This window comes from Notolepis coatsorum (assembly GCF_963971535.1).
Source record: "Notolepis coatsorum genome assembly, chromosome: 14".
NCBI classification, from domain to species: domain Eukaryota; kingdom Metazoa; phylum Chordata; class Actinopteri; order Aulopiformes; family Paralepididae; genus Notolepis; species Notolepis coatsorum.
Genome location: NC_140178.1, coordinates 70228329 through 70254324, shown reverse-complemented (window position 1 = coordinate 70254324; position 25996 = coordinate 70228329). Strand labels below are relative to the sequence as shown.

Here is a 25996-nt window from a genome sequence, read left to right as displayed (position 1 = left end):
AGGGCAATCAGTCAACTCTCTCTCTCTCTCTCTCTCTCTCTCTCTCTTTGGGCCTCAAAACATGCCCTCTGCACTATCCCAAACATGCGGATCTGGTATTTAACAGTCCGCCTTTTCAAAAAATAAAAAATAGAGAGCGGGAGAGAGAGAGAGAGAGAGAGAGCGAGAGAGAGAGAGAGAGCAAGCCCTGATAGCATCGGTGAAGAATTTGCACGCTGGCCATTTGTGCAAGTCTTTGTTGGTGAAATGAAAGGCCCGAGCTTCAAAGCCATGCGTATTAAGTGTGCCTTAGCATGGAAATCAATACCAGATGGGACCCAAATCGCTCCAGTTCAAACTCTCCCACTAACCCCCCCCCCCTCCTTTTTCTCTCTCTTTCTTTCACTTCAACTCCCCTTCCCTCTCTCTCTTCCTCCTTCTCCCCTAACCACAAACACAGGCCTGACTCCGACTGAAGACTTGCGCACGCCACTTACACACACACACGCACAAATAAACACACACATGCACACACACACATGCATACAAATAAACACACACATGCACACACACACGCATACAAATAAACACACACAAATCCATACTGTGATGACAATGCTCCGGATAGACTTGTGTGGAATCAAAAAAAAAGATCTGGGACGGACTTCACTGGGAACTCTCTTCCAATGCCTGCGAGTGTATCTCTGTGTGTGTGTGCGTGTGTGTGTGTGTGTGTGTGTGTGTGTGTGTGTGTGTGTGTGTGTGTAGGTGTGTGTGTGCGCATGTGTGTGTGTGTGTGTGTGTGTGTGTGTGTGTGTGTGTGTGTGTGAGTGAGTGAGTGAATGAATGAATGAATGAATGAATGAATGAATGAATGAATGAAAGACATTTATGTCCGACGACCCATCCCTTACGGGGATTATTAGACACCAAAAACAATAATTGAATGTAACATTCACTTCCCAAGGTTTGTAAGCTACAGCTACACCATGCACACCATCAGAGGCCAAAATAAATACATCACATACCGGTATATGTTCTTTTCATACGTGTCGTTTATCCCAAGATTTCTCAAAATATTCTGCAAGTGCAAATACCCTGTGATCAAAAATCCATTTTAGTCTTTCTAATCACTCAAAAACTCAGTAATCACTCAACCACATTAACTCAAGATTTTTACACCTGTCAAATAACCTTTGATGCAACTCATAATATAATGTGTGTGTGTGCACGAGTGTATCCGTGTGTGTTTATAAAAAATAAAAAGATATATATATATATACTAATATATATACTAATATATACTATATACTAATCTTCTTACTGTCCTCTACAGTCATGCACTCTTCCTAATATACTACTAACATACACTCGACACTGTAGCACTCAAGTTTGAACACTTTGATGAACATTGTTCACACTCAGCTGATAGCGTTGTGCCCTTCCTGCTGACTTGTCGTACAAAACTTGTAAGTCGCTTTGGACAAATGACAAAATGTAAATGTAATGAGAGTGTATCCGTGTGTGTGTGTGTGCTATATGCTATATAAGTGTTAGTGTGACTGTGTCTACATACTGTATTTACCTGCTTGTACATTAAATGGCAGAATTATTGGGATACCCCCCACATAGTTTGTAAAGGACCCCAATCAGCACTGATTACTCCATTGAATTTGATTTGGATTCACAAGGTCCCGATTAAAGATTTGTCGCAGGGAAGCTCACTGTCCAAACTATTGGATCTATTCGCTATTGTTCTTTTAATGCTTGAGATTCTTCTTTAAATTGTTTGTGTCGTTTATGTGTTTGCAATCCATTGGTGCTGACAAGGATTAATCCCCTTGGAGATTATAGAATAACGTATCCATCTATCACTACTCAATTTACCCCTAAGGATTCATACATTTTTTTTTTTATCTATCTACATCTCTCTCTCTCTCTACACACTTTATCCTCTTTCTACACACTTTACCCCTAAATATTAGGGCTGTACCGAATGTCATTTTTTAACATTCGAAGCTTCTATTGAAGTATTCGAACGAAGCTTCAAATGCCTGTAAAAAAAAAATTAAATAAAAAAAAATTTAATTTAATTTTTTTTTTTTTTTTATGATTTTTTTTAACTAAATCCTCAATTTGAATAAAATGATTAATCTGATTAAATGAGTCTTTTTCTTTTATTAAATCAACTTTCTTTATCAGTTTCATCAACATAAATAATCCAATAAGGGCACGGTTGGTATGAAAGTGATGGTGACGTCTTATAGTATAATATTAGTGTAGCCTAATCTTTATCTGCAACTGTGAAGAAAACCCCCATTGGTTTAAACAGATTGAATAGACAGAATAAAAAAAAAGATAAAAAAAAATTTAAAAATAAAAAAACAAATTAAATAAAAAATTCTAATGTTGATTTAGAATTCGAATGTCAACATTATGATCGAAGCTTCGAAGGGGGCGGCTAGGTGGTGTAGTGGGCAAGGCACTCGCCACCAGTGTGGAGACGCTAGGATTCGCGTGTTCGAATCCAGCTCTCCACATTGTTTTCAGTTTAGCTGGTCGTCCGCAGTAATACACATTGGCCGTATTACGGGGAGGGAAACTGAAGGGTGGGGATCGGGCGTTGTGAACAAGCGACTCCTACAAGTCGGTTGGTGCGCCTGCGCAGTAGAATCAGGAAGTGTCGGGGGCAGCGTGAGCCTCCCACGCGTTACTCCTCGACACTGAGAGATCGAGCTGCGCAGGTGAAAAGATGCGACTGCTGTTACCTCAAGTACCGGAGGGGACTTGTGCTATGTATGACTTAGTCCACATTGCAGCCGGCTTGTGGGAGGCAAGAAACAGCGTTCGTGACAGGGGAGGGTTGAATTGGATGATACGAAATTGGGATGGGAGAAAATATAGAAAAGTGGGAGAAAAAGTGGATCAAAAAAAAATGATCGAAGCTTCGAAGCATTCGGTACAGCCCTACTAAATATGAATAATTATATCTATGTATCCATCTATCCATCTATCCATCCATCCATCTCCACACCCCTCACTGAACCCACCTGTAGTTGCCTTTCTTGCGGAGCTGTTCCTTGAAGTGGCCCAGAGTGAGTCTGTGGCTCTTCATGGTCCTGCGGTAGGGAATCTCCTCTCCACAGAAGAAATAGGTCACCACCGTCTCCCCACCGCCTCCGACAGGCAAGCCATGGCTCCCCGATACCTTCTTAGACTCCTTCAGCCTGACAGGAGGGAGAGAGAGAGAGAGAGAGAGAGTGAGGAGGAGCAAACACAATCCTAACTTTCACACAAACCAATGTAGGAATACGAGTAGTAATGTAACCAATGTGATGGTACAGCGATAACACTAGTAGTAATGTAACCGATGTGATGGTACAGCGATAACACTAGCAGAGAGAGCAGGAAGAAGGAGCGTGCTTGGGAGGGATCACTACTAGCAGACTACTGCCTACATAGCTGTGCATTTAACAGAGGAAAGCATTGGAAAGACATTGAACATGTCGTGGCACTACCCTGACTACTGGACAACACTAATGAGTGTGTGTGTGAAGGGGGGAGACTGTGTATAATCCATTCCCCTTTAGCCGTGTCCAAAGCTTTGTACGCCCACTTCAGAGGAGCTCTCTCTCTCTCTCTCTCTCTCTCTCTCTCTCTCTCCACTAGGCCCTGCTAGCCCCAGCCGGCTGCCAACCACTGAAGGGCAGCCAATAAAAAGAATTAAAGGGGTGCCGCAGTCAGGTGGTACACCATGTACACACACACACACACACACACACAGACACACACACACACACACATACAGTCATGCACGCACAAATGTGCACACACACAAACACACATTTAGTTTACTTTTGCAAAAGAGGTCATCCTTGTTTTGGCGGCTTTTGTAGTTCTTTGTGTGTTATGTTTGTATGTGTGTGTGTGTGTGTGTGTGTGTGTGTGTGTGTGTGTGTGTGTGTGTGTGTGTGTGTGTGTGTGTGTGTGTACATGTTGTTGCACATGTTGTTGCACATGAGTAGCCATCTGAATGAACTCCCTACATGTGCAGTGATCTAGAGACAGAAGTGATCTAAAGATAACAGTGATCTAGAGATAACAGTGATCTAGAGACAGAACTGATCTAGAGATAACAGTGATCTAGAGATAACAGTGATCTAGAGATAACAGTGATCTAGAGATAACAGTGATCTAGAGACAGAAGTGATCTAGAGATAACAGTGATCTAGAGATAACAGTGATCTAGAGATAACAGTGATCTAGAGACAGAAGTGATCTAGAGATAACAGTTATCTAGAGATAACAGTGATCTAGAGACAGCAGTGATCTAGAGACAGAAGTGATCTAGAGATAACAGTGATCTAGAGACAGAAGTGATCTAGAGATAACAGTGATCTAGAGACAGCAGTGATCTAGAGACAGAAGTGATCTAGAGATAACAGTGATCTAGAGATAACAGTGATCTAGAGATGATAGTGATCTAGAGATAACAGTGGTCTAGAGATAACAGTGATCTAGAGATAACAGTGATCTAGAGATAACAGTGATCTAGAGATAACAGTGATCTAGAGATAACAGTGATCTAGAGATAACAGTGATCTAGAGATAACAGTGATCTAGAGACAGAAGTGATCTAGAGATAACAGTGATCTAGAGATAACAGTGATCTAGAGACAGAAGTGATCTAGAGATAACAGTGATCTAGAGACAGAAGTGATCTAGAGATAACAGTGATCTAGAGATAACAGTGATCTAGAGACAGAAGTGATCTAGAGATAACAGTGATCTAGAGATAACAGTGATCTAGAGATAACAGTGATCTAGAGATAACAGTGATCTAGAGACAGAAGTGATCTAGAGATAACAGTGATCTAGAGATAACAGTGATCTAGAGATAACAGTGATCTAGAGATAACAGTGATCTAGAGATAACAGTGATCTAGAGACAGAAGTGATCTAGAGATAACAGTGATCTAGAGATAACAGTGATCTAGAGATAACAGTGATCTAGAGACAGAAGTGATCTAGAGATAACAGTGATCTAGAGACAGAAGTGATCTAGAGATAACAGTGGTCTAGAGATAACAGTGATCTAGAGACAGAAGTGATCTAGAGATAACAGTGGTCTAGAGATAACAGTGATCTAGAGATAACAGTGATCTAGAGACAGCAGTCATCTAGAGACAGAAGTGATCTAGAGATAACAGTGATCTAGAGATAACAGTGATCTAGAGATAACAGTGATCTAGAGATATCAGTGATCTAGAGACAGCAGTGATCTAGAGACAGCAGTGATCTAGAGACAGCAGTGATCTAGAGATAACAGTGATCTAGAGATAACAGTGATCTAGAGACAGCAGTGATCTAGAGACAGCAGTGATCTAGAGATAACAGTGATCTAGAGACAGCAGTGATCTAGAGACAGCAGTGATCTAGAGATAACAGTCATCTGGAGATAACAGTCATCTAGAGACAGCAGTGATCTAGAGATAACAGTGATCTAGAGATAACAGTCATCTAGAGATAACAGTCATCTAGAGACAGCAGTGATCTAGAGATAACAGTAATCTAGAGACAGCAGTCATCTAGAGATAACAGTGATCTAGAGATAACAGTGATCTAGAGACAGCAGTCATCTAGAGACAGAAGGTGGTAGAGTTAAAAGGTAGAAGTACACTGCAAGGTGGAGACTAGGGCTGAGAGGAGGAGGAGGAGCAGAGAGGAGGAGAGGAGAGGGAGGGCGAGACGCTAGAGGCATCGTACTCTTCTAATTGGAGGCCGGGACCGACAAGGAGGAGGCTGGTGGGGCTGGGATTGGCGGCTTGGGATGCGGGGGCGGGACCCCCACTCTGAACAGGCACTAGATGGCTCTTCTCTCTCTGGAGGCTGGATGTGGAATGCCTGGAGAAGGAAGACACAGGGAATAACTTTAACAACAGTTTATTAACTATGTAATGAACTGCTTATTAACCATTTATTGACAATGTTATCATCATATGAGAAACCAATGCAGAACCACAATTTGGAACTGATAATATAAATCATTTAAACTAGAGAAATGTTCGGATGACTGGTATACAGTATATATATATATTGAATAATGGGCCAAAGTAAGGCCAAATCAATGTACATTCATGCCACAACCACTAGCACATCGAGACATTCCCACAAACAAAATCCAAATAGATGCATACTCCGATCAAGACTCCACCCTTCAAAGTTCATCCGAGTCAGTCTGCATGACTGACGTAACGTTCAGATAAACATTCTCCTAAAAGTATTCGGAAACTGCCTGCGTGAAAATCGCATCGCATAACTGAAACATTTACTTTGTGTTATTGATTAAAACAGATCGTAGACGTCTTTTACAGAAGCCTCTGGTCGTCGTACCTCTGTTTGGGCGTCTTGGTGGAGACCTCCTCCAGCCTGCGGCAGGCCTCCTCCAGTTGGGCCAGGGTGTTGGGAGGGGGGAGTGGAGGCATGGCGGGGTCCTGGACGAACGGGTGGGCCGGCTGGAGCTGATTACGCAGCAGGCCACAGCTTCCCCCGCCCCCCCACGTGTGGGTCTGAGAGGACGAGCCTCCCCCGAACCACTTCTTAGTGCTCTGGGTGCTGGACAGAGGGACAGACACACAGCCAATCAGGTTAGGTTGGAAGGCAGAGGGACAGACACACAGCCAATCAGGTTAGGTTGAAAGGCAGAGGGACAGACACACAGCCAATCAGGTTAGGTTGGAAGGTCAGGCGTGGAATGATGGGATATGTAGCTTTAAGGTTTAGATCAGCTAGGAGAACTACAGGAGACCTATTACATTACATTGTGGGAAATACAGTTTAGATGGTATGTTCCTGATGAGAGTGTATGCATGTAGTCTTTAAACAGAAGGACTACAGGAAGGAGTCACTCACCTGTGGGACTTGTGTTTGCCCTGGCGCTCGCTCTCCAGGATCCACTGCCAGACGTTCTGGGAGCGGTCAGCGGTGTCCTGGGGCAGCTGGAGGGGGCCACCGTCCTCCACGCATCCCTCTGCCACGCCGTCCTCAGCCCCCGACTGGCACGTGCGCCTGGACAGCGAGCTGGAGCGCCTGTGTGGGTGAGAGGAGAGAGATTCCATGTTAGCATAATGTTAGCTTTGGCGCCGCACTGTTTTCATGCAACGCTCTGATGTCTTAGAACTGAAGAAGAGAGGGAGAGGATGATTTAACCCATTGAAATCGGGAAACACATTTGTGTGTATATGCAGGCTATATGATGCATTATTAGCAGGCGTTTTAGGTCTAAATGATTTAAAGGAACTGACCCCATGTTGCTGTCGGCCTCGGTGGCTCCACACATCTCCCTGCCCAGGCTGCGGCTGCGTGGGTAAGGGGGGCATGGCTGGCACTCGCTGCTCCCGGGACACAGGCCCTGCACCCTGAGAGCCGCCTCCCTCTCGATCTGCTCCTGGCTCTTAGGGCCGCCGTGGTGGTGGATGTAGTGGTGGTGGATGTGCTTGGTGCTCTGCCTGCTCACCAGGGCCCCTAGGCCGGGGCTAGAGGCCCCAGGTGAAGCCAGGGACTTGAGTCCTGAGCCTCCGCGGGTAAAGGGCCTGTGCTCTGGGGAGAGGGAGCGGGGCGAGTGGCGGATCACGGCCGGGGACTGGCAGCCGGGGGTCTTGAGGACACGGGAGAGGTGCTCGTCCAGGATGGCCTGCGGATCCTCATCGGAGGAGCCCGGGAGCAGGGCTAGGGAGTGAGGGGAGAGCTGGGGGGCGCTGCCTGGCATCTCCGCCTCCTCTCTCTCCTCTTCCTGCAGAGACATCATCCAACAACACTCTGTTTAGTAAGATGTCCACAACACACTTTTCAACATCACATGATCACATCCAGCTACTAAGCCCCACCCTGCCAGACATGCAGCCTGGCCACCTCACCTCTTGGATCTGCTGTAGTCTCTCCTCCAGAGAGCTCCTGGTGTCCTGCTCCCTCTTCAGGCGCTCCAGGCGAGAGATGAGCTGGGAGGCAAACTCTGCTGGCTCCACCGGGACCATGTCCTTAGGGGGACGACGGGTCCTCTACAGATGGAAGAGAGAGACACACATTGAGTATCTCCACAGTAGGGACAAAGAGACACATTGAGTATATCTACAGTAGGGACAAAGAGACACATTGAGTATCTCTACAGTAGGGACAAAGAGACACATTGAGTATCTCTACAGTAGGGACAAAGAGACACATTGAGTATCTCCACAGTAGGGACAAAGAGACACATTGAGTATCTCCACAGTAGGGACAAAGAGACACATTGAGTATCTCCACAGTAGGGACAAAGAGACACATTGAGTATCTCCACAGTAGGGACAAAGAGACACATTGAGTATCTCTACAGTAGGGACAAAGAGACACATTGAGTATCTCTACAGTAGGGACAAAGAGACACATTGAGTATCTCCACAGTATGGACAAAGAGACACATTGAGTATCTCCACAGTAGGGACAAAGAGACACATTGAGTATCTCTACAGTAGGGACAAAGAGACACATTGAGTATCTCCACAGTATAGGGACAAAGAGACACGTGGAGTACTGCTCTATCTCTCTTCCTTTTTTCTCCTCTCTCCATCCATATCCAACCCCCCTCCCTCCTTATGTGTGCCCGCTTCAAAAGTGACCATGCCAGCCCCCCCCCCTCTCTGTCTCTTCCTCCATCTATCCATCCCGGGCTGGAGTGGGGAGTTGTATGTTATGTGGAGGACATGGCAGGGTGAGGTGGGGTGGGATGGGATGGGGTGGGGTGGGGTGGGATGGGGTGGGGTGGGGTGAGGGGCTCCCTCTGTCATCAGCAGGCGTTCTAAAGTCTGCTCACTTCAAAGGCTCCCTCGTCAAATATCAAACGCTCACCAGGGAGGGAGGGATGACGGCAGGGGAGATGGGTGGCATGGAGGGAAGGATGGAAAGAGGAAAGAGAGGAGGGAGGGAGGGAGGGGAGGTGCTGGCTTTCCATCTAGGAATAAAAGTCACATATCGACAGGGGGGGGATTAAAGAAGAGAGGAGTTGAGATGGGGAGATGTGTGCTGGCGGGAGAGAGAGAGAGAGAGAGAGTGGGAGAGAGAGAGAGAGAGAGATGCATGGGAGGATTGGGGCAGAGATATAAAGGAGTGAAATAGAGCAGGAGATCAGAGGAGCAGGTAATTTAGTGTCACATGCTGGGCACCTTGGAGGCAACGTTACAGGTCAGTATAGTAACGATCTGGCTGTGTTTGTGGACTTTTTTCCCCCTTCTTTTAAAAATAAATCATTTACATATTTTTGCACTGTGGCTTTCTAGATTTTCTCCCTCTTTTTTGTTCCTTCCATCACTTTGTAGTGGATAAAGAGGAGAGAGAGGGAAACAGAACATAGCTAGATAGGTAGAGAATGAGAGAGAGAGGGGGGGGATATGAAGAGAGAGAGACAAAGAGAGAGAGAGAGAGAGAGAGAGAGAGAGAGAGAGAGCGAGAGAGAGAGAGAGAGAGAGAGAGAGAGAGAGAGAGAGAGAGAGAGAGAGAGAGAGAGAGAGAGAGAGAGAGAAGCAGCCTGGGGCTGGTGCATCATGGGAATGGAAGTCATCGACAAAATCAGAGGGGGAACCAAAACAAGGGAAGAGAGAAAAAAAAAGAGAAAAAGAAAACGAGGGAAGGAGAAAGAAGGAAAGATAGAGAAAGAGCGATATGGAGAGAGATAGAGAGGGAAAGAGAGAGGGAGAGAACCAAACAGCAAACCATCCTTTCCTCACCCACTCCCCAAGAATAAGAACATTCTACATTCGTTTCGACTTTTAGTCCCAGGAACTATTTTTCAAGGAACTAAAAGATCTGTTCAGCCCATTGTCGTCTGTGTTTCCACTGCGCTCTAAAGATCTGTGAAGATTAGGCAAATGAGTCCGCTGACATAGGAAAATAGTCTCAATCAGGCATTCCAGTGTCTTAATAATAGTTAATAGTAATAATAATAATAATAATAATAATAATAATAATAATAATAATAATAATAATAATAATAATAATAATAATAATAATAATAATAATAATAATAGTCTAACTATACTAGAATACAAAGGATGATCTATGTTATCACGGTTAAATGAACAGACCAATGTTCCCTGTATACTTTTGCCATATATTGAACAGGAACGTGCAACAGACCACACAATGCACTGGCAACTCACACGAGTCCAGATGACTCGTGGTATTTCCAAACAGAGCTTTGTAGAATGTTTGGAGTGCAAATCACTCTCTCTGCACTCAAGTTGGGTTCCAAATTCATCATAGCCATGCGGTTGTTGTTGAATAATTGTCTCTTTTCATATGGAATAGGAATAGGCTTGCATTTGATTTTCAATCCGCTATGAAATGAACGTGACGTTGTGTCTGTCTAGAAACAGCGCAATGACCTGTGTTAGTCATATCATATCTTATCCCTAAAGGGTAGACGCTGCATTTTTTATACTCTACTGGGTAAGTGTCAATATCAATATCAAATATATGAAGATTTTTTATTATTGGCTCTTTTCCTCTCAAGGAATAGGCTTTAATTAGATTTTCAATCTACTATTAAATGAAAGTGACATTAGTCCTATCCCATATTATACCCATCGATGCTGAATTTCGGAAATACTTCACCTATAATCACAACCCTGCTTAGTGCTTAGTGGGAATCACCAGTTTCATCACGATACGATACGATATCGATTCTTTGGACAACGATACGATATTATCCGATATCACACAGTCTGCCACGATACGATACGATTCAGGTGCCTGCGATCGATATGAGACGATATTATATGCCCATTTAACACAATCAGTAACATTTAAATCAACAAAAAAAGGCAATGGAAATATCATTTGACATTTTTATTTTTGAGCTCTTCCAGACATTTAAATGAAAAACAATCTATTGTTTTTAATACAAATAGACCTCCTGTTCACTGTTTTTGGTTCGTTTTTCTTTTTTTTCTCGATATTAATATCCTATTCACTGTCACAGAGCTGTATTTTGGCTGGAAAAGCCGGCCAGATCCTGTTAGTGGGGCTATCCCGAGAATGCACCCTCCTTCCCAGTCCCCACTTCTCTCTGCCTATGGCTCTGGGTTAGCTTGTTAGCTTACGCTAACGTAACGTTATCTTCTATCTTTAACGCGACGTGGGCATAATGGAGTGGCGAGGATTGCAAAGCAGGTTAGATGCATTGGACCCGTTGCGGAATAAAACAGCAGGGACATGTTTTGGGTCACAGAATAGGCACAATAGTCTTGCTCGGCTCTGGGTTAGCTTGTTAGCTTACGCTAACGTAACGTTATCTTCTATCTTTAACGCGACGTGGGCATAATGGAGTGGCGAGGATTGCAAAGCAGGTTAGATGCATTGGACCCGTTGCGGAATAAAACAGCAGGGACATGTTTTGGGTCACAGAATAGGCACAATCATAGATATCTAGTGTTCTATATAGATATCTATGGGCACAATAGTCTTGCTCTAGTGACGCTCTGTGTGCTGTTGATGTTAAACGGAGTTTCACAACACTGGGCGCGGGGCGATGACGTCGCCGGATTTTCAAAATAAGAGTATCGCAATATGAATCGATCTTTTTACGTGGCATCGATCCTATTTGATTATTGATAATAGATCGATATCTGGATCGATGTATCGTCCCACTCCTAGTGCTTACACAATGTTGTTGTAACTAAGAGATTTGTCTGTGTACTGCTTCATTCATAAAACAAGGAAGTACTCTAGTATCAATTTAGGACCAGTTTAGGACAAGAGGAAGACATTTCTCTTTGTTTGATAATGTTAAAAGTAAAGTTAGGCTTTGTTGTCGGCGTGCCAACTCATTTTAAGAAAGATGAGGCAAAAAAGAGAGCGTGCAACCAAGCTGAGAGAGAGCTGCTAGGGGTCGAGTGAGGAGAGGGAGCGGCTGCAGAGAGAACAAAGCAGGAATGAGAAAAATTAAACATTATTTTCTCATTGTTTCATGGCGGTTACGTTTTAAAAGCTCAAATAAGTAACCATCAAAGACTCAACAGATGATTTACTGTGGAAACAGTCAGACGCTATTACAGTTTAGTTTTCCTCCTCTGCCTTTTTTCCTTTTCATTCATTCATTTTCCACTATAGGGTGCTGTTTTAGCGAACCTCATATTGTCATTGATATAATAATCAATATAATAATAATAGATTCATCATCTTCTAATACGATTTTCACGTGAGCTAATTTCCTGGTTAGGGTAACTAGGGTATTAATTAACAAAGTACCGGAAGTTCCAGAACCGGACGTTAGGAACCGGTTCCTATTAGAACCGGTTTCGGTGCCCAACTCTGCAGTGTTTTCACCTCGCCGTCTGGTTCTGCCTCAACTTGCTTGGTACTGCGACAGAGGTGATACCAAAAGTACCATCATGTACTATCCACAACGTTCTCCCAATGGAAAACCAAAGTAAGTAAAGTAGAGTTGAGCTGAGCTGGTACCGTAATGGAAAAGGGCCATTAGGCCCTGGTTCCTAGTTGCTAGTTCCGAGTTCCAGCAGTGGAAAAGCACTAAAAGTTGTGTTACTGCAAGACACAGTAGTAGTCCAACTCTCTCCCTATCCCCCTGGCTCATTCTACCCCTCCACATTCCCTCCCTCTCAACCTGAAGTTAGCCTCTCTGAAGCCTCTACCTCCCCTTTGACCTGCAGAGAGCTCACATGACATGCTCCAAACTCTTCCCTCAGATCCCTCGCTTTTTTTTAGGCAAGGGAGGAGGGGAGGGGGGGGGCATTGGGGGTGCCAGCTGAGAGAGAGAGAGAGAGAGAGAGAGAGAGAGAGAGAGAGAGAGAGAGAGAGAGAGAGAGAGAGAGAGAGAGAGAGAGAGAGAGAGAGAGAGAGGGTGTTGTGGAAAGAAAAAGGAGGCCAGCACTGTTGGAAGTTGTCACTTCCCTGTGTGCTTGCTCCATTCATCCTCTGATCAAAGCGCTGCGTGCTTGTGTGTGTGTCTCTAACTGTGTGTGTAGGTGTGTGTGTGTGTGTGTGTGTGGAGGAGCCTGGCTGATTTCAGAGCCCTCGGGGATAAAGCAGCCAGAGATCTTCCCCATCTCTCCCTATTCTCCATATTTACAGCGTTGGTGAGGAAGATGAGGAAGAAGAAAATAAACTAGTGTGTGCTGAGCACCAAAGCGATAAACAGCTTAGAACGTCCCCCCCACACGTATCCCGCAGACTTCAAGGAAACCTAATGTCGGGGAGGGGTGTAGGTGACACCAAAAGGTAGTGAGGATGCTCTAGGTGTGTGTGTGTGGGAGGGTCTCCGACATCTGTTTGGCTCTCAGATGTTTGTTGGTTGTTGTTGAACTGAGAATGCAGCGTACAGTTTCAGCTACTATTCATAGAACCAGGGGAGAGAGCGGAACATAGAGTATGGAAATTACACTGTGGGACCCAGGTTAAAAAAAGACTTCAGAGGGTGTGGGTGTGTGTGTGTGTGTGTGTGTGTGTGTGTGTGTGACGTGTGTGTGTGTGTGTGTGTGTCTGTGTGTGTGTGTGTGTGTTTGTGTGTGTCTGTGTGTGTGTGTCTACTTACAGGGAAGGCAGGCAGGGAGACTTGACTGTTCATCCTCATGTTGCGCTGCATCTCTCGCTGGAGCTGTTTCTTGGAGCCCAGTTTATATGGAGGGATGCCGTCTCTAAAACAGAGGAGACACATCAGACCAATCGATTAGCCCATCAGATGTGTCGATAGAACTCACACATTCACAAGGTGGCCAGGTGCCTGTCTGGTAGATCTAAGTGCAATCCTAATTGGGAGAGGAAATGACATTTGTAAATTATTCTATTTGTATGCTGCTGCCCCCCCCCCCCCCTACTATTGAGAGGTAAGTCGTGCCGCTAGTGTGTCATCTTGTGTTTTTGGAACAAAGTGGGTGAGATGTATCTGAGAGAGTGAGTGTGTGTGTGTGTGTGTGTGTGTGTGTGTGTGTGTGTGTGTGTGTGTGTGTGTGTGTGTGCGTGCGTGTGTGTGTGGGGGGGGGGGGGGTGTTATTGCCCTAGAAATTACACTCAGAGCACTGGGCACCCTGCCAGCCTCTTCCTTTAACACTTTGAATGCCCATCACGAGATATCTCGGGTTATCAGCCCGCCCCCTGAATGCCCATCACGAGAATTAGCGATCTGAATTCATATTTCATCAACCGAGTCTACCGTTGGTAAACCTGCCCCACCAGGCGCTCAGATGTGAAAAAAGCGCCCCCTATCGTCTCCCAGATGGTAATGCACCCTTTTGGATTGGACTCAATGAAAATGGATGAGAGAAAAAAACTCCGGAATCCACATTTTACTTCTCACGCAAGTAACCGGAGCCGATCAGATTCATTGTGGACCCTCAGCACAGCGTGTAATATGTGTTTTACAGTATACGCGTTGGATCAATAAAAGGATAGATTTTTGGAATGGCGATCAGGAATTGGAATAATCCATTTGGATACCATCTGATCTCAGGTAAGGAATCTATTTTACCAGTCTTAGGATAATCAGACCTGTTTTCACGGAGATATAAGCTTTTCCCATATGTGTCCCCCAGGCTGTTTGACTGTGCGTGCGATCAGGAACTAAGAGAATCGATTTTCAGCTCGCGGCACCAGCGTGCATACGTACGTACACATATACTATCGATAATCTAGCGTTTATTTGAAAACGATTAATAAATAGGCCGAAAAATGACAACGTTCTAGAATATTAGAGTACAGGGCGTTTTTATCACGGATTCTTTTTTTCCCCCTTGAAAACGAGGGCTTTTCAAAATGCTATAAAACGGAAATGAACCGATAAAAAAACAATCCGCTTCGACAATGTTGACTGGAAAATGAGTCATTGATAAGCGACGGGCAGATTAGACACATAACACATAACATTAGGCCATAATTTAAAACATAGATTAGGCGATATTAATGCTAACATTGAAGTGGATGGTGGGCATTCAAGCACTAAATGTGCGCCCCCTGCTGGGCACTGAAAGTGTTAAACACACATAGACTGTCACTGACTCACACACAGCGTGGCCATACAGCATCAGCATTAGCATTGTGACTCTGGTGGTGGTGAGCAGAGGAGAGTTGGCGTGGCCAGCCTGGGCTAAAGTGATCTAGTGGAGGACACGCTGACTAACAGCTCTACCATCATAACCAGGGGAACTCTGAAAGCTGGATGTTGAAACTCAAGCACTTGACAAGGAAAATCACAGTATTTTTTCTCCGCACTAAACAGCCGTTTTCTGGTGACCTAACTGAGGAGCGCTATCCACTGTTGCTTTGAAAAGCCACAGTCATGCGCATAAGCCCTCCCCTCCCCTCCCCAGCCCGCACACCCCCTCCGCTCCAATCTTCATTTGGCAAGCGCTGCCGCTGCCTCTCTCTGATCTCCGCACATCAAAAGGCTGGTTTGTAAGATAAGGTAATGTTTGAAGTCTGCGCAGCTGCATTCCCCAGCGTCCAAGCAAATCCATAAATAAGATATAAGCAACCCCCCCCCCCTCCCCACCACCACCACCACCCCGCACTTTCCTCTTTTCTATTCTTTTTCTTTATCTGTAAATGAGATTCAAATGTTTCGGTGCTGGGCTCTTTTAACCGACCTAAAGAGAGAGCGAGGCAGATATTCTGATCAAGGCCGGGGCGACCAGAAAGTACCGCTTTTTATTTTTATTTTTTATGGCTGTGTGACTGAGGCTCTGTCACTACATGAGGCTCTGACTGAGGCTCTGTCACTACATGAGGCTCTGTCACTACATGAGGCTCTGACTGAGGCTCTGTCACTACATGAGGCTCTGTCACTACATGAGGCTCTGACTGAGGCTCTGTCACTACATGAGGCTCTGTCACTACATGAGGCTCTGACTGAGGCTCTGTCGCTACATGAGGCTCTGTCACTACATGAGGCTCTGACTGAGGCTCTGTCACTACATGAGGCTCTGACTGAGGCTCTGTCGCTACATGAGGCTCTGACTGAGGCTCTGTCGCTACATGAGGCTCTGACTGAGGCTCTGTCACTACATGAGGCTCTGACACTACATGAGGCTCTGACTGAGGCTCTGTCACTACATGAGGCTCTGACTGAGGCGCTGTCACTACATGAGGCTCTGTCACTACATGAGGCTCTGTCACTACATGAGGCTCTGTCACTACATGAGGCTCTGACTGAGGCGCTGTCACTACATGAGGCTCTGACTGAGGCGCTGTCACTACATGAGGCTCTGTCACTACATGAGGCTCTGTCACTACATGAGGCTCTGACTGAGGCTCTGTCACTACATGAGGCTCTGTCACTACATGAGGCTCTGTCACTACATGAGGCTCTGTCACTACATGAGGCTCTGTCACTACATGAGGCTCTGTCACTACATGAGGCTCTGTCACTACATGAGGCTCTGTCACTACATGAGGCTCTGTCACTACATGAGGCTCTGTCACTACATGAGGCTCTGACTGAGGCTCTGTCACTACATGAGGCTCTGACTGAGGCTCTGACACTACATGAGGCTCTGACTGAGGCTCTGTCACTACATGAGGCTCTGACTGAGGCTCTGTCACTACATGAGGCTCTGACTGAGGCTCTGTCACTACATGAGGCTCTGACTGAGGCTCTGTCACTACATGAGGCTCTGACTGAGGCTCTGTCACTACATGAGGCTCTGACTGAGGCTCTGACACTACATGAGGCTCTGACACTACATGGGGCTCTGACTGAGGCTCTGTCACTACATGAGGCTCTGACTGAGGCTCTGACACTACATGAGGCTCTGACACTACATGGGGCTCTGACTGAGGCTCTGTCACTACATGAGGCTCTGACTGAGGCTCTGTCACTACATGAGGCTCTGTCACTACATGAGGCTCTGTCACTACATGAGGCTCTGTCACTACATGAGGCTCTGTCACTACATGAGGCTCTGTCACTACATGAGGCTCTGTCACTACATGAGGCTCTGTCACTACATGAGGCTCTGTCACTACATGAGGCTCTGACTGAGGCTCTGTCACTACATGAGGCTCTGACTGAGGCTCTGTCACTACATGAGGCTCTGACTGAGGCTCTGTCACTACATGAGGCTCTGACTGGGGCTCTGTCACTACATGAGGCTCTGTCACTACATGAGGCTCTGTCACTACATGAGGCTCTGACACTACATGAGGCTCTGTCACTACATGAGGCTCTGACTGAGGCTCTGTCACTACATGAGGCTCTGACTGAGGCTCTGTCACTACCAGCGTTTCCGTTAGCCGGTAATTACCGGTATTTGACCGGCAAAATCTGTTGAAGTCCGACATATTTAATCTCTCAGGTCTTAATGTCCGGTGAAAATAATTCCCTCTAAGCACAATTTGATTATTTGAATTGTATTAAAATAGGCTAAAATTAAATAGCCTATGCGATGAACGAAACAATCATTACATTTGTTACATCGTTGCTTCTAATAATGACAACGACGTTGTCAGCGAGAGCTTAGTGCTGAGTTTGCGAATGCATGTGCAGCTGCAGAGCCGGAGCAGCAGCGGCACAGTGCAGTACTCCAATTCAGCCATTGGCAATTCATCTGTTGGGTGGGGGGAGCTGCTGAGCGGTCCCCAGATAGAGCCAAAAAACAGCTGAATCTGCTGCTCTGCATCGACATACTCTCGCAAATAAGTCGTTGGGAGGTGGAGAGAGAGAGTCGTCACGCAAACCCACGATAATGTTGCCGTCTCTCTCTGCCAAATTTCTCAGTTCTTCGCTTGATATAATTAATACAAATGTCCAATATAACGGAATTCGTTAGCTCATAAAAATGTGATTATAACAGACTGCTGTTTATTAATGTCGGGCGACTGCCCACAGACACCTATTTGATTTAAAGTCGGCAGCAGCACGGAGTCTCGGGACTTATTTTATTTGGATAATGATTGTATAAGCAAAAGTAGCCTAGTTTTAAGTAAAAATATTATAAATCTACATGCCTTGATGATGTCATTCTTTTGTTTTGTTGTCATTCTTTTGCCTATCAATTGTTTTTAAGCTCAATAAACTCTGACCGGAATTTCTCTCATTTGACCGGTAGATTGAAATCTACCGGACACTGAGGCCGGCAACAATTTTTTCTAACGGAAACCCTGGTCACTACATGAGGCTCTGACTGAGGCTCTGTCACTACATGCACGCATGGTGAAAGTACAGCAGCCCAGGTCTAACTAGAGCCCAGGTCTATAGAGTCCCCAGATCTAACTAGAGCCCAGGTCTAACTAGAGCCCAGGTCTATCTAGTCCCCAGGTCTATCTAGTGCCCAGGTCTAACTAGAGCCCAGGTCTAACTAGAGCCCAGGTCTAACTAGAGCCCAGGTCTAACTAGAGCCCAGGTCTAACTAGAGCCCAGGTCTATAGAGTCCCCAGGTCTAACTAGTGCCCAGGTCTAACTAGAGCCCAGGTCTATAGAGTCCCCAGGTCTAACTAGTGCCCAGGTCTAACTAGAGCCCAGGTCTATAGAGTCCCCAGGTCTAACTAGAGCCCAGGTCTATAGAGTCCCCAGGTCTAACTAGTGCCCAGGTCTAACTAGAGCCCAGGTCTATAGAGTCCCCAGGTCTAACTAGAGCCCAGGTCTATAGAGTCCCCAGGTCTAACTAGAGCCCAGGTCTATCTAGTGCCCAGGTCTATCTAGTCCCCAGGTCTAACTAGAGCCCAGGTCTATAGAGTCCCCAGGTCTAACTAGAGCCCAGGTCTATCTAGTGCCCAGGTCTATCTAGTGCCCAGGTCTATCTAGTGCCCAGGTCTATCTAGTCCCCAGGTCTATCTAGTGCCCAGGTCTATCTAGTGCCCAGGTCTATCTAGTGCCCAGGTCTATCTAGTCCCCAGGTCTAACTAGAGCCCAGGTCTCTCTAGTGCCCAGGTCTCTTTGATGCATGATTTTCTAGAGATACGCCCAAGTGGAGACTCCCTGTCGTAAAAAAGAAAACAACTCTTTATGGCGGCATGTTCCTCTCTGACCTCTCCTGTCAGCTGTAAAAGGATATCGCTTGTCGGCCTCATGGTGCTTTTAGCTTAATCATGGCTGCTGTGGCGCTGACATCATCCGCCTAGACCTTGACACGTCCCGTGGGAGTGCAGGTAAAGGAGAGCTCCAGCCAAGAGATGCCGTGTTCTCCGTTGAAAACAGCTGACCTAAGCGGGAGCCCGGCCTTTGAGACGAGTGCCGCGCAATGACTTCATACTTCATAGTGCCTTGCAACACCGCAGGTGACAAACAAGCAACACCCGAGCAATCCCCGGGGACGTCTCGAGGACTTGCACGTACACATGAGTGAATGAGGATATTGGCACGTATACGCTTACACAAACACAGATCACATATGGAACTGGGTGCACACCTTTGGTCCTGTTTCAAAGCGCTATCTCGCCGACATACGCATTCCGCCTGTGAAGCAATCCTATTTAACAAACATCCATGCATTCTCCTTACCCCCCCCCCCCCCTGCCTGTTACTAGGGGGGGGGGGGTAAGGTGAGCACTGATTCAGCCCTTTGGTAGGTCAACTTGCACCAAAGCGCCTAATGGCGGTGTGTGTGTTGGGGGGGTCCTAGATGTTTGCTCGAGGGTTTTAGGTTGCGGGTATGAATTCTAACCATATTCTGGATGTCCCCCGGCTCGGCTCCACCATGGTCTTGCTACATTATGAAGAAGGGTCACTCACACACACACACACACATATTTGGTGGTGCCCACTTACACACTGCTGTCTGTCATGGACATGGAGTCGTCAGTCATGGCATCGCTGGACACCTCGCTGTCGTTGGTGCTGGTGGCGGGGGCGAAGGAGCCCACATGGTAGGGGTTCACTGGGTCCCCTCTCCTGTACGTCCTACACACACACACACACACACACAATGTAGATGAAAGTTAGTCTATGTCTCTGTAACAGGTAGGTGGCATTTCACTTATCATGCTGAAATCTGTACAGCTGTTATAGTCTGTGTTCTGAGGGTCTAATGAGACAGTGGTATGACGTGGTGGTTGAGTGAATGCAGATTACTGTACACTATGTGTACATGCTGCATTTATGTTGCCACTGCAGAAGACTATACTGTTATTTATAGGGGCATAGCTCCATAGCAGGAGTGCCTACATCATAGGTTCCTAACGCTTTCCAGCTCACGACCCAAGAGGTTTAGGCTTGTTCAGGCTCATCCCGGGGTGAAACCCAGGCGCTCAATAAACAGGCTCACGACCCAGAAGAAGGCCCAATGCTGTCGCCTGCCCAATTTTTTTTAGTCCCGGCCCATAGTTTGAGAAACATTGGCCTACATTATGATTGTGTAGCATACTGGAGCACCAAGTGAGCTTTGGTTTTATACTCCTTCCCGTCTGTAGACACCAGGACCGGCTTTTATCCCTTTCTTATGTAGCTCACAATTTCTCCCTCGTCTATGTCTCTCATTCACTCTTTTCCATTGCCTTCATCTCCTGCTGTGCATGCATTCTTGCAATGGTACAGGAGGGAGAGAGAGAGAGAGAGAGAGAGAGAGAGAGAGAGAGAGAGAGAGAAAGAGAGAGAGAGAGAGAGAGAGAAGTGTGAGAGTGTGTCAGAGAAGGGGGGAGAGCGAAAGGAAAGAAACGGGGAGAGGAGAAAAGAGGGTGGTGAGGGAAGAGAGAGGGGGGCCTCTTTATGAGCAGGCCCTACTGGCAGAGAGAGAGAGAGAGAGAGAGAGAGAGAGAGAGAGAGAGAGAGAGGAGAGAGAGAGAGAGAGAGAGAGAGAGAGAGAGAGAGAGAGAGAGAGAGAGAGAAAGAAAGAGAGAGAAAGAGAAAGAGAAAGAAAGAGAGAGAAAGAGAGAGAGAGAAAGAGAGAGAAAGAGAAAGAGAGAGAGGCCCAGCATGACTAAAGCTCCAGGCCCCAGTTCCAGGCTGACCTTCAGAGGGGCTCGCAAAGAGTCAGGTATTTAACACAGCTGGCCTTGCATTCTTCCCTCCCTCCCTCTCTCTCTCTCCCTCTCCCCTCCTCATTCATTCTTTTACTTTCTTTCATGAGGCACACGCACCCCTCCTCCCCCCTCTCTCTATCCTTCCATTCCGCCCCCCCCCCCCTCTTTCTGCCCCCCCCCCCCCCCCTCTCTCTTTCTGTCCCCCTCACACTCTCTTTCTGGCTTCCAGGAGCATGCCTAGTAGTCCCCATCACTGCCTTTACAAAAGGAAAAGATAAAAGAAGAGAAGGAGAGAGGGGGGGGGGGGGCAAAGGAGGGAATCAGAGAAGAATGGACGTAAACAAGGAAGGAGGGAGAGGGGAGGAGGGAGGGGAGAGATGAGGGGACACTGACAGGCAGACTTCCATGTGCTGCAGGGTTTTGTGGAGCGGTGACAGACGAGCAGGAGGATCAATCTCCTCATTTCTGCTAGGAGCAAAGAATAACTGAACCCACGTGTCCAGTCCACTCATCCCCTCTCATCCGATATCAATAATGTCCCATACCAGGGGAATCCTCTTTCCTGTTTGCTAAAGCCCACCGCGTCCTCGCAAATTCAGGTCCAATTTGGATGACAGGGCGACAGTCATTCATCTCAAAGTCTGTACATTAAGCCTTTCACTACCACACTACCAAATGGTTAACCCTTTCACTGCGACAATACAGAAGGTTAACCCTTTCACCGCCACACGACAAATGGTTAGCCCTTTCACAACCAGAATACATAAGGTTAACCCTTGAAGGGGTTAACCTTCTGTAGTGTGGTAGTGAAAGGGTTAACCTGCCTGGATCCAGACCCTGAGTCGCCGGTCACACTAGTCCCTGCCTCCTTTAAATACATTTAGTGAATAATGAGGTGAAGCGGTACATTAACTGCCTCATTAGCACCGGTGCAACAACTAGTTGATGCTAGTTGACTACACTTCTGATGTCTGAAATAGTTGTAGCTAATGGTTTCAGAAATACTGGACTTCCAGTGTGTGCAAACTGTGCATAGTCCATTTTATTTGTTAATATGAAAGAAGCGGTTTCCACAATAACTGATGTGCTTTTTCAATGTAAACAATGCTTTTGCACTTCTGAAACAGGGCAGGGATATATAGACATGGCCATAAATAATGCCATGGAGCACACAAAAAGAAGAGGCTGTAAATTATCCACTCCAAGGCAGCCATCCACAATGTTATAGAGTTATACCCCTGCAAAAGGGCTTAAGGACAGTGTGTGGCTGAGGAAGCATAGCACAGCAATGGCATCATCTATTATTTGCTGGCTGGGGCCGTGCTCGTGCTCTGTGAACTTCCCGTGGAAGACGATCCCTCTATCTGAGGAACTAGTTCAAAGCCCCGGAAACCAGGGCGAGCCAGAGGAGCGCGCGCACCAGCAGAGGGCTGCTCGAGACGGAACGCCGTTTACTTCACAGAGAGAGGGAGAGAGAGAGGAGAGAGAGAGAGAGAGAGAGAGAGAGACACTAAGAAAGGAAGAAAGAAAAAGAGATGGCCCTTGTACAGTGTTTCACCACCTATCAACATAACCCAGAAACGGTTTTGTAACGGTACAAAATGGACTAACTTGTTTGTGCACTTTTAGATTTGCTGTCTGCATCTAGCTGAAGGTGTCTACAGTTGTCAGGAATAGCATGAATGTATTAATAATAGTGGAAAAAAACAGGAATGTCCCATTATGACCGAGGTAAGCAGCACAGAGTAAGAGTGGCAGCCTCACCTGTATCCCTTCTCCATCACCTCCACTGCTCTCATGGACACGGTGGCTCTGAGCGCCTGAGCCGATAGTCCAACCAGCGCTTTGGCTTTGAAATCACTACAAGTCCACTCCTCTTCCTCGTTCAGAGTGGGCAGGTATCCACATACTACCTTCAGGTCCAGTCCGTTTGGGCTGACATGACTCGGGTTCTCTCCCCCAGTCCTCACGTACTCGAGGTAAATGTCAGAGGTCAAAAACATCTGGTAGGCGGTCTCCTCCATAGTAGTTTGAATCTCGGTCTGTGCCTGGTCAAACATCGCTGAGTCTATCTGTTGCTTCTTGATACTATCCCGAATGAAGGTCTTGGTCGCAGGCTTGAGCTGCTTGGCGACTATGCTGTTGTTTTCGATATAGCGCTTATAAATGGCTTTGGCAACTCGCTGCGTTTTGGTATCCTTGAGGTCCATTTGCCTGAAACCATTGCAGGCGAACCAAAAGTCTAAAGTGTCGACACATTTCTCCCGCTCCAGGAATGTCCTGAAAAGAAGAGCACCGTCTTGGTCGCCGAGGAGAGAGTGCAGAGACTTGGTCCATCGGGAAAGCGGCGAATCCGGGGAGGCGCTCCCCTCGGGCTCCCCAAGTCCATCCTGGTTTCTCCTCGCCGAGGAACCGGGAGACTCCAGCGAAACCGATTTGGCGGTGTCCAGGCAGGGTCTCATCATTAAGAGTTTACCGGGGCAGCAGGACGCCTCGCCCTCCTCCCCGGGCACCGGGGGTCGAGGAGCATCTTCTCGGAAACTACCGGCGATGTGGTCCGAAAGCGCCCGGCTCATGGCTCCGGAGGCAGCAGCTGAAAGCCCGTGTGTTGTTCGCCTCCTCTGAGCTCTACTGTGATCTCCTCACTGTCTTGTGTCAGCAGGGGAGCTTCTTCTCTCTGCCTGCCCGTCTTCTCTCTGAAACACAAAGTATTGATCTAATCAAAACCAGATCCGCCCCAACTTCAAAAGGGAGACACACAGCCGAGAAGTCTGTTCAGACCCGCGAAGACTTCCACACAGAAAAGACACGGGCTGGTCAAGAGAAAACGGTGCGGCAGCTTTACATAATAATATACCACTTCGTCCAGTTTGATCTGAACCATCTACTGGGACTGCTGATGGTTATGCGTGAACATCAATTCACATGGACATGTTAAACGGCAAACGGGCACATGTAACTATGCATAAACGAGCATAGAACCAAACCAATGGAGCGAGTGATGCATCGTCTCGCTTCCCTTCATTAACTACACGAGAAGCAAGAAGAACATGTCCCAGGCCAACTACGCCTTGTACGAGACATCAGCTCTGCAGAAAGTGGGCACTGACTGACTGCACATGGACAAGGGTTCAATGATGCTTCTGTATCACCTCCGCTAATAGCTGGTCATCAAGGTTGGTGTGATGATAGCCAGGAGCCTACAGCCGCATGCAAGCACATGTAGTCCCCCCCCCCACACACACACACATCCACAACGCGCCCTCCACCACACTAATGCCAATGTATAGGCTATTATCTGTCGTTCTTGCATCACAAGTAACCACTCTGTGATCCAGTCACATCAACACGTTGTCGCTGATCTGAGACTAAACTCGAAAAACGTGACCAAAATAGTTCATAGGAGTTGAGCTACTGAAGCCTATGCGCGTCTGTTATACGTTACTTATTACACCATCAACATGATCAAATAGCAAAAGCATCGTAAAAAAATAATAAAAAACGAAAGTCCATAATAAACAATAATAATAATATCTAATCTGACTGCCCAGATGTCTGTTCGCTTATACATGGTCGCTTCCACACTGCAGCTATGTTACATTGTAACAGTGTGCAACGTTGTAGATACTATACAGTACACATGTAACATTGGTGCAATAGGGGTTCCTATCAAAAGAGCAATGGACTCACAGATTTGCCATATCACAACATTTAACAAATAGAAATAGACTACTATAGTCTCAAATCAATCAACCAGGCCTCATACAAGTGTCTCCAAAACAAGACATTTAGTCCCAAATCGAAAAGACAAACTAAACATTTTCACGTATAGCCATAACCAAGAAGTAGGTAATACATAGTTTATGAACACAACTCAGCTAAAACACAATCCCTTTCGACGTCCAACCCCAAGTACATAGAAAAGTCTCAGATCTTGTGGGGGAGGAATTCCACAGAAGGAATTCTGTCGAAATAAATACTTCTCTAAAGCCTCTTTTAACTTGAATTTTGTTTGAATAAAAAGCAGCCCAAACACTTGGCCATAGTAAGAAAATGATACAAAGTACTTCATTGTGTTTGTTGTGGTTCTAAATGTAGCAGTAATAGTTGTGTTTTTCCCAGCAAACATGACTTCAAAGCGAGTGAACAGCACATCAAAGGAGCTCCAACAGGAGCCGCACTCTTACCATCGATCCACGAGTTCGCTCCTAAAACTAAAAGACTCCAGTTTGTTATCCACAAAAAAAGCATATAATCCACAGTTCCCGAATCCACGGCGAGTCCACATATACAGTCCCTTCAGTTTCGAGTTGGTTACAGACAGAAAAAAATGTAATCGTGGCTTCGTCCTCTCAAGGAAAAGAAAAAAGACTGCTTTCCCCCTTTTCTTCCCAAACGGTGCAGGCTGCCATCATGCCATACGGCGGGTCTCTCTCTCCTCCTGCAGGCTCCTCCGACGCGCACTGAGCTGCGGGGACAACAGCGCACTTCAAAGTAACCAACCGACTGCCGAGTCCCGAAAGCTACATAGAAAACAACTGCCGCCTTAATTCCTCCTAAAAAAATAAAAACAGGCCACTAACATTTCGAGATACAAAATATCCACTTACCGTTTAACGTGTTTTAAAGATAGTGTGTCGTCGGCTGCGGTGGGTTTTTTATAATAACGCGTTCTTGTATTTTCACCGAGGTTTTCACAGATCACAAAGTTACTACTAAGTTGCAAGGACCTTATCAAAGACAAGCAATCTTGAGCCAACTCCCCCGAGGCGTTGGAACGTCAGAAGTAACTGATCTGCCGCCCCAATAGCATTATCCCTGCAATCCCTCTGTTGCTACATAAACTTTAAAGACGCAGGGCTCTTTTCTTTTTAAGATCCGCATAGTTTGGAGATTAACTCATCCGAGTCCCATGGATGCGTAAAAGATGCACCGGTCTCTATCCAATCGCACATTCATATGCTGATGTGAATGGGAAATATGCCACATATAGATATAACTAGAATATACCGTATTGAGATTATGTGGCAATTGGGATCCGAGCACATAGATTAGCCTACTATCGCTCCACAGCTCCTAC

General features: G+C 46.3%; 1 protein-coding gene across 1 annotated transcript in view; it reads right to left on the bottom strand.

Annotated features, from left to right (window-relative positions):
- The window catches only part of axin2 (axin 2 (conductin, axil)), a 38769-nt gene extending 13404 nt beyond the window's left edge, over nucleotides 1-25365 (bottom strand). The window contains exons 1-10 of the mRNA XM_084328162.1: nucleotides 25104-25365; nucleotides 22681-23612; nucleotides 19727-19858; nucleotides 13562-13664; nucleotides 7896-8036; nucleotides 7284-7771; nucleotides 6892-7068; nucleotides 6373-6594; nucleotides 5746-5883; nucleotides 3030-3206 (exon numbers count right to left, since the gene is read on the bottom strand). Of these exons, the coding sequence (XP_084184288.1) occupies nucleotides 3030-3206; nucleotides 5746-5883; nucleotides 6373-6594; nucleotides 6892-7068; nucleotides 7284-7771; nucleotides 7896-8036; nucleotides 13562-13664; nucleotides 19727-19858; nucleotides 22681-23492 (2390 nt within the window). The 5' untranslated portion in view covers nucleotides 23493-23612; nucleotides 25104-25365. The remainder of the gene's footprint in view (nucleotides 1-3029; nucleotides 3207-5745; nucleotides 5884-6372; nucleotides 6595-6891; nucleotides 7069-7283; nucleotides 7772-7895; nucleotides 8037-13561; nucleotides 13665-19726; nucleotides 19859-22680; nucleotides 23613-25103) is intronic.
- Between the last annotated feature and the right edge of the window lie 631 nt (nucleotides 25366-25996).